The 9,101-nt window shown below is 40.1% G+C and overlaps 1 protein-coding gene across 2 annotated transcripts in view; it reads left to right on the top strand.

The window, feature by feature from the left end:
* The window catches only part of LOC111658880 (ephrin type-A receptor 3-like), an 86,941-nt gene extending 78,113 nt beyond the window's left edge, over positions 1-8,828 (top strand). Inside the window, exons 16-19 of one of the 2 annotated variants that reach the window (XM_023411556.2) lie at positions 2,300-2,449; positions 2,617-2,810; positions 3,938-4,078; positions 4,326-8,828. In XM_023411556.2, coding sequence (XP_023267324.1) covers positions 2,300-2,449; positions 2,617-2,810; positions 3,938-4,078; positions 4,326-4,425 — 585 coding nt within the window. In that variant the 3' untranslated portion in view covers positions 4,426-8,828. The remainder of the gene's footprint in view (positions 1-2,299; positions 2,450-2,616; positions 2,811-3,937; positions 4,079-4,325) is intronic. The other variant, XM_023411557.2, reaches the window with a different exon arrangement.
* The last annotated feature ends 273 nt before the right edge of the window (positions 8,829-9,101 follow it).

Here is a 9,101-nt window from a genome sequence, read left to right as displayed (position 1 = left end):
GTTATTGTTCCTGGTCCAAAACAGGCTGGCAAAATCTCTACTTAAACCAGATGTGCATAAATTAAATTTTCAAATGAAGAGACACGCTGCAACGAAGGGGCCCAAAAACAGCCAGAACCACTTAAAGACAATTCACTGCGAATAGTTAGTCATATTAGTCATGACATATATTTTATTTCTCCCTGCATTTCACAGTTTATGCCTCCTGTGATTATTGTGACATAACAATTGATCAAACATGATAGTGAGTCCACTTGGGGTATTAGAAACACTGCATAGATGCGCAAATCTGAGACCGGCAGCAATATCAAGGGACCCTAAAGGACCTGATTAGAATAAATATAATTTGGACTTGTGTCCCAGGTTGTACAGGTCCATCAGCCAGTACTGTAAACAAGTATCCCAGCATGCATTGAATATCAACCACTGGCTATAGCGAAGCCTGTGACCCAGACTCAAAACTATTACAATAATTTTGGTCCTACAGCGGTTTTTCTATCATCAAATAAAGTTTTGACATTTTAGTCAAGTGAAAAAACATTTAGTTATACAAATATATTGTTGGAATGCTACAATGATGAAAACTTCAAACTTGGCTCCAGTGTTTTTTTGAGATGTGTGAGACCCGCTTGCCGGGTAATACCAGCCAGTCATCTTGGCTCAGCTCCAGAGACGACCAGCTGATCATCGTCTGTGCTCATCTCCACAGGAAACTCACTCAATGAGCCCTTTGGTAATTTACTGAGGGCTCTGACGTCTCCATAGTGTTTTAAACATAAGATCTACAAAAACCTTTGAGTTGAAAATTTATGGCAAACTGGTTTATCTGAAGGCAAAGTAAAAGTTGATATATTGTATTGGACTGCTCATATAAACGTTGTGTAATAGCACTGCCTCTGTTGTGGCTGGTTTTTTGTTTTTGGTACAGATCATGCCACACTCACGTTAAAAACTGATAGATATGCTGTGTACACATGAGTGAATAAAGGCCACATCTGTTCGCCACATCTCATGGTCAACAACAGTCCCTGGAAAAAGAGTCTGCTGAATCCTCACATTCATTCAACTTGCCAAGTTTGAACTCTAAAAGGTCTTATACTGTATGACACAGAGCACACTGTTTAAAACAAAGCTGTTTTGTTTAAGGTCGCTGCACACAATTGATGGTATAAACATATGATGTTCACAAAATAAAATGCATAAACAGGATGAATGAAACTCCTCCTCCTCCCGTTATTTTTTTTTCCTATATATAGTCAAATCGAAGAACTCTTTGTTAACATCTCCATCCTCTCACAGAGCTCTGAGAGAATGAAGAAACTCAAACGTCAGTGAGTTAAACCACTGCGGAGTAACTCATCTAAAATGCCCACAAGGAGATGGCATTATTCATATTCATAGGAAGTGTTGGGGATGTTATTTTTAATATGGCATTAGCATTGCCCTGGGAGGAGTGTATCAGCCGCTGACTGCTCTATTGCAATCCAACACACACACACACACACACAAACACACACACACGGACTTATGTCAGGAGACCTAGATGGAGAGCTGCAGGCATGGAGGAGGGGAGGGAAAGGGAGAGGCCGAGGCGGAGATGGGGAAGAGACAGGGAGAGAGGAGTGGGTATCGAATAAGACCCAGGATCTGGAGAGGCAGAGAGAGAGAATAAGGGAAGACAGGGGGAAGGATCCAGTGAGAGCAGTTAAGAGAAAAAAAAAAGAAGAAAAAAGGAGATGGTGTAGGGGTGGACAGGGGGTGGTGGAAACGAAAGTACAGTGCTGAGTGACTTGGCAGCTTTGTCTTTTATTTGACTTTGACCAAGAAGAGATGGGGAATACTAGGTGGTGCAGAGGCAGCTGCCGCATGTTAAAAAGCTGAACCGAGCCCTATAGAGGTAGAGTTTGTGTGAAGACAAGAGAGAGGGGGCGGGGATATCTCACTGCCTGTTGTGTCTATACACTGGGCTTTATGGAATCCTTTTGATCTCCGCATCAACAACAAAGGCAGCGTGGAGGAAGACAAGGAAATTGATGGCAAAGGAAAGTCAAGTGCAACAACAAACACAGAAGCAGAAGTTGAAGTTAATGCTGAACGCATATTAGAGAGGAGTGCTCTTTTGTCAAGCTTGTGTATAATCTCATCTGCTGTGTTATTGATGGCACCAGGCTTCTCCGGAACACGTACCAATAAAACAATCTTTAAATATTTACACTATTACAGACAGGGTAAAACATCAAGTTCAGGATGTCATATTCAGACTGCCCACAATGTGCTGACTGATGTAAACCGTTTACAGGGAGGGAAGATCCCCATCAGATGGACGGCTCCGGAGGCTATAGCTTACAGGAAGTTCACCTCAGCCAGTGATGTGTGGAGTTACGGTATCGTCATGTGGGAGGTGATCTCATATGGAGAGCGACCCTACTGGGAGATGTCCAACCAGGATGTGAGTCACAAACACGCACCTCATGTCTCAATAGTCTCATGTATTTATTTTTTTTCCTCAACCCTCAGGTCAATTCTTAACTATGAAAATGAATTTTCCTGGACATTTTTATTTCCCTTTTCTCGCATTGATTACAGAACTTCATATCTGCCTCTGTCTCCCTGTAGGTGATCAAAGCAATAGATGAGGGCTACCGTCTTCCCGCTCCGATGGACTGTCCTGTGGTGTTGCACCAGCTCATGTTGGACTGCTGGGAGAAGGGACGCAGCGACAGGCCAAAGTTTGGACAGATTGTCACAATCCTGGACAAGCTCATCAGAAACCCAGCCAGCCTCAGAGAGCTGGCCAACAGCTCAGTATGGTCAGTGGGAGAAAGTTATAAATTAAAGCTGTGAACTCAACACTTTCACCGACACATGCACGTAGTCCATAGATACAAGGATTAGATTATTTGGTGGTATGTGCACAGACGACATAATGACTACCTTCCATCTATGTTGTACATCTACTTTATAAGTATTGAAAATTGGGCAAAGTACAAAGAGCCTTTTTTTTCAGTAAGATCTTATAGTCATTCTTATTTTTTATCCAAGTAATATTTGTCAGTGAAAAGATTTAAATATAGGTTTGTTGTTTGGCATATCCATAGTCTCACATTCAGTTTAGACACCCTGTCTCCCCCAGCTGTACTGCACACACACATAGAATATCATTATTTTTACATTTACATTTTACACTTCAGGCATTTGGCTGATGTTGTGAACCAAACTAGCAAACCGAGCGAACAGCAGAAGATATTTCAGTCCCTTTCAGCGGAGACAGAAGATACTCGAAGACTGCAGTTCAAAAGCACTACCAACAACGGGGCAACACATTGTAGACAGAAAGAACAACATGATCACAAAGAAGAGTCTTATACAGCGGACCTATAGACTGTGGCATGGCTTTAAATGAAGCACATATACCAGTGGGTGTAAGTGCATATTGAATGTAAGTGTAAGTGCAGCTGCAATTAGTGCTGTGTATACAAGGTATTTACAAAGTTTGAGCGTGAAAATGAATAAATACACAGATCATTTATAACAATTTACAACAAAAGGAAGCAAGCATATACGTCAAAGGGTTTCAGATCATGTACGCCTGTGCGGAGGGGGGGCAGCAAGGGGATGAATCATTAATCATACTTACCCACTAATGAGTGGGTTTAAAGTTTAGGGTTTATATTTTCTTTTCACAGTGGATTTGAGTCTGTCATGCTGCGGCTGTTGCAGAATTTAAACTATTCTGTCCAGATCCAGCACCATGAATAAGCATTAAGCGACTCCTCAAGTGTGCTCCAGACAGTTTTCATTATTATGAATAACAGTAGTCGAATTTAATAACAGTTCCAAGGGCGAGTAACTGACTTCAACACAAGTCGGAAATTTTTTATTTAGCCACTCAACGGGCCGAAGCTTCATTGAGTTGTGAGTGTGCTTTGTATCCCAGCAGGGAGGACCCGTCCACCCCAGAGTTCAGTGTGAATACAGTGGATGAGTGGTTGGAGGCCATCAAGATGGGCCAGTATAAGGAGAACTTTTCCAGTGCTGGATATGTCAGCTTGGACTCAATCCTCTACATCAGTGTCAGGTACAAACGGCTGGTGCCTCGTCCCTTTAAAATGAAACACTCAAAAGGTCAAGATTGTCAGCAAAAGACGTATTACATTCCACTTGAGTGTCATTTGAAATTAAAGAAGGGGATTTACACAAGTATCTTGGACAAGGAATCTCAAGCAGCTGTTTGGCATTTGAAGGACAATGTAGATTTATTTCTCTAAAAACATCATTAATAAATCATTTTTTTCTGTTTTTTCTTTCTGTCTTTTTTCTTTTAGTGAATTGGCTAAAATGGGTGTGACTCTGGCCGGCCACCAGAAGAAGATTCTGTCCAGCGCGCAGGGCCTGCAGACCCAGGGGACGCACGTCCAAGTATAACAGTTTCCACATAAACACACAGTGAAACAGAGCCAAAATGGATGCTCCTGTGAAGAGTTTCCCCCCCCTGACATGGAGTTGTAATGGATACTCTGTGCTCGGGCCTCCATTGACTTTGAGACACACTGAGATGGAGACAACATGGACGCTTGACTCCTTCACCTTCGCGCGCAGTTTCACCATTCTTCCCATCCTCGATGGGCACTACCGGCTTTAGCACTCAGAGTCCCAGCAACACAACCACCATTATGGAGCAACGGAGAGACACATGTCCAACAACAAGGCCACATGTAGAGCATCCCAGATCATTTCACATCATATCAGCGCAACAAAAGAGGAAAGAAAAAAAAAAGATTTTTAACAAAAGAAATGACAAAAAAACAAATTAGAATATAATTATCATCACTGTCTGTGAGGTGTACAGTTGGTTTTTACTGTCATTTTGTTTGTTTTGAGTTTTCACCTTGAAGAGTTTTAAAAGGGTCAGAAGATATGTATATGTGTAGATATATGTTTATATGGGCTGTGTGTCCCACAACCGTAGAGATGGACCTAACGTTTGTATTGGTGGTGAGGTTTATATCGCTCAACCTTAATAGGAGTTATTATCTAGTACGTGTATGGCCCCTTCCATTGCTCTCTGTATACAGAAAGGCAATGAATGGGCCGAGATTCTGAATGACATGAATGTGTGGGGTGAGGGGAACAGAAAACCTGGACCTTTAGAGATAGAAAGGGATGTAGATTTTTGCTAGCTCATGTAGGATGGAAGTATGATTCATTTAAATTGTGTATTTGACCAGGACAAGGGCTTCCCTAGCGACTGCTCTCAGACACACTTCCATAGCAACTAGACCCAGTGCACGTTTGCTTGTCTGCTTGCACTTATGATGTAACTGAGTGCAAAGTAACAGCAGAAACAGCTTAAGGTGGAGATAGCACAGTGAAAATTTTTACTCTTCCATAACTTTCTATTCCAAACAACATTGCCTATTCAGCTGTTATAGTATGATGTTGTTGGGAATATTTCAGCCCAAGAATTTGCCTTCCTATGTTTCAGGTGTGTTAAGAAATTTATAGTGTTTTGTGTGAAGCAAAGGTGACGCAAAGGTCATGATAGAGTTGACACTGTTAAGAACGTGTAACTTGTTTTTCCAGTGTTGTGCCATGTACAGTACAGTAACTTTGAAATGTTCATCTGAGCAACATACCACCATTCCCTCTATTCTCTTTCCTTTCATCAGCTCTCATGGCTGGATGGTTACACAAGGCCAGTCACAATAATTACAGTGTTTTGTCCAAGTAGTTTGCCTGATGAAAAGGAGCACTGGAATGGATTCTTTTTTTTTTCAGCAAGATGAAATATATGCAGTGTTGATTTCAGCTGTGCCACCGAGGGTTTAACTTAAAAAAAAAAAGAGGATTTGTGTGTCGTGTACTATCTCACTTTCTTGTTATCTGTCATGCCAACCTATTTCAAGCATCCCTAGTTTCAAACCAACACTTATAAGGCTGATTTACAACGAAATGTTTACAGCAAAAAGCAAATAAATTGGTTTGCTTGTTTTTCCTTGTCAGAAGGAAACAGCTGCTTATCACATTAATTACAAGGTTAGATATGATGGGACCCTCTTTGTGTGCACTGCATTAATGGCACTGAATCTGCTTTTAGTGTATTCCCAAACCCAGTTTTAATATATGTGGTACTCTATAGGACCAACAGTGGCATAAAGTACAGTATATATGATTGTATCATAGTGTAAAATATGTACAGTGTTGATTTCCAATGTTAGAATGTTTGTAATGATAACGATGATGATGACTATGATGTACTTTTATTGTGAAAAAGAGATTTCTGAAGTACTCGTTCAGGGGCGGGTCGTAAGGGAGAAAAGTGAAGGGAGGTGATTCGTTGGTATGAACAAAGGAATGTAGCATGGCGCGAAGCTTCTGCTTTGATTGACAGGTGACAGTGACTGCAGTTTCTACCATAGTGTTAGAATGAGTAGAATGTACTTTCCTTATTGATACACTGGCTTAATTTGCATACCCAACTTAGACAGTAATTACATGCATATTTTAAGCATGTCTCCGCATTCAACATAACTTTTGACAATACTTGTTTAGGTAAGGAAGGGAGGGAAAGGGTGAGGTTGAAATAAGTGAACTCCTCTAATCAAATTTCAACGCAAATTGAAAATTCTTTAAACACCCTCCCCCAAAACAGCAATTGTCTAATCCTAGCCAAGCAATTGTACCTAGGAATGGCAGACCTGTCAAGTTTTGCATTTCTTCTCATGTCCAAGTGGTGTGCATGGACCTGTAGTAAGAGTAGGAAAATTAAAGAGTTTGGACGCTAATTTCATTTTTTTTCCCTTTGCAAAACCAAAAACACAAGAGTTAAATTGTAATATTTAGATTAAACAGTGTGTTTATCTCTCCTAATGCAAGCTACAATTGTTAGCATGTCTGGCTAATTTGCCTACCTACAGTTGTAACCAAGCAGTATTTCAAAGGTCAAGGTCAGAGGTTTGTGGGGTTGCAGGTTATGTAAAAAAGGAGGACGTCCGCTATGTTGTATTTCCTCGCTTAGTTGAAGCCAGTTCTGGATGCTATCAGTAGGGTTAGAAGCAATGTCCTGATTTTCTCTTGTGAAAAGAGAAACACACGGTTATGATTAAGTAACTCTACACAGCAATACAAGAGCAACACCATTTCTATGTGTTCTATGTGAATCATCAATTGGTGAGGATGCAAACTTTTTGCCTGGGACATGCAGCTTTAGCCTTGGTCTTTTAGTACAACATCATGTGTGTAGCCATCAAGTGCATATCTAAGACGCTTATCGCAGTGTTTTGGTTTCAAAATGAGTCATGTAAATACTTGTTTCCAACATGATAGGATAGCCGGAGATGGCATTTTCAACCAATTCGTGGAGCAAATGATAGCTTAAGTAGCTAGCTAGCTACATCTGATGAAATGTAGTGGAATTTTACTAGCAATCATTTTAGCTGGCAAAATTAGCGTTCACCAGCTAGAAATAAGAAATTGCTTTTAACTGTCTCTCTCATCTGAAATCCATTGTCTCAAAAATTAGGAAGAATTTTGATGGTAAATCTGCCACACTTATCACTGTGTTGTGCTAGAATGTAAAGCTTGACAGGCCTAGCAACAGTCGCCAAGGGGTGGGGCTTAGTAAAACTGTCACTGTTTGGCGGAGCCAAAATGAGAAGCAGAGTAAAAATTTCCACCCCTGCTTAGCAGCACAATAAGGTTTTTTACTTGTTAAATGTTGTTGTTAAATATGTTTAAATACAGAAGGCATACAGATACATTTACAGCTAAAAGAACATAATATAGAGATTAATTTCTCATTACCAAACCACTTTGCTGTTTTGTCAAATAAGCCACAGGCAAAAATACAATTCAGACAGTCTGATACTGTTCATTCTACTCTTGCTAACTCTATGATTTCACTCTAGCGGACTACCCTTGACCGCTGGCCTTTTAGATGCCTTATTTACTGAGCTATTGTTCTTTTCTGTTGCCCTATAGAGGCGATATTAAGAGTAAAGTGTATGTACAGGTAGTATTTATCTGTGTTCTTAAGATGACCTCACATCAACACCCTGGTTTTGTAACATCTCAGAGACCCCCTCCAACTGCACCTTCACTTTCTATGCGGAAGAAAATCATTTTTTTCTGAAATATTACATTAAACCTTGAAGCTGATCACCAATTAAGTTGATGGAGAAAATGACAATATTGTGCTTATTTATGAGTAATAACATATTCAGTGATGAAAACAAAATGCAAATAATAGATGTGATTGGCTTCTATTTTGATATATTTGGTTGCATTATTGTGTTAATGTGAAAAATTCCTCATTCAAAGTCAAGGTTAGAACAAGATGAAGTATCGCTCAAAATATATCAGTAAATAGTGACAATGTTCTCCTTTTTTTTTTTTTCTTCTTCTTTTTTTTTTAACAAGCTTGTTCAACACTCCCATTTTTAGAAATTTTAAGACTACAGAAGTTATACTCACACTTTGGTTTCAACTCTCCAAATCCCAAGTTTGTGCCACTATTCACCCTATCAAGGTTAGCTATGTGGGTTGGTTTGCTTGTTCTGAAACATGGCATCTGTCCTCCATTTCCCACCAGGTATGTATTGTAAATGTTCATGAGTGATTCTCATTCGAGATGTTCAGCTCTCTGTCTCTTTCTCTCCTCCTCCCCCTCTCTCTTTCCCCCTCTCTCTCTCTCTCTCTTTCTTTGGCCACCGTACAGTGCTTATTTGTCCTCATGCCAGTTTCCTCTGCGTTGCTTGTTGTAAAGGGTGTAGGCATTCTAATGTCTTTCATGTTGCTGTAATAAATATGCTAATATTTCTAATTTCTCACCTGAAGCCTGCAGTGTCTTTTTCTTTTCACACATCTGCTGCATTTTTCTTTCTGTCTCTCAGACACACATATTCACATATGCACACAGAAATACACTCATTCACTTGCTCAATTCCACAGTACAATTACACTGGGACTTACAGAATATGATGATTTCAAATTCAAAGAGCCTTTAGATTAAAGTGTTTTGAAGCCCTCACTTAATTATTTTTTTGCTGTGTAACAAAGCCTGAAGGTATCAAATTTTGTTTTGCTGAGCACCTGACCAGTCG

Source organism: Seriola lalandi, unplaced genomic scaffold (genome assembly GCF_002814215.2).
Source record: "Seriola lalandi dorsalis isolate HSWRI2012SDOR001 ecotype SW California unplaced genomic scaffold, Sedor1 jcf7180002054469, whole genome shotgun sequence".
Lineage (NCBI taxonomy): Eukaryota > Metazoa > Chordata > Actinopteri > Carangiformes > Carangidae > Seriola > Seriola lalandi.
Note: the sequence above shows the minus strand (reverse complement) of the source record. Positions and strands in the feature narration are given on the sequence as shown.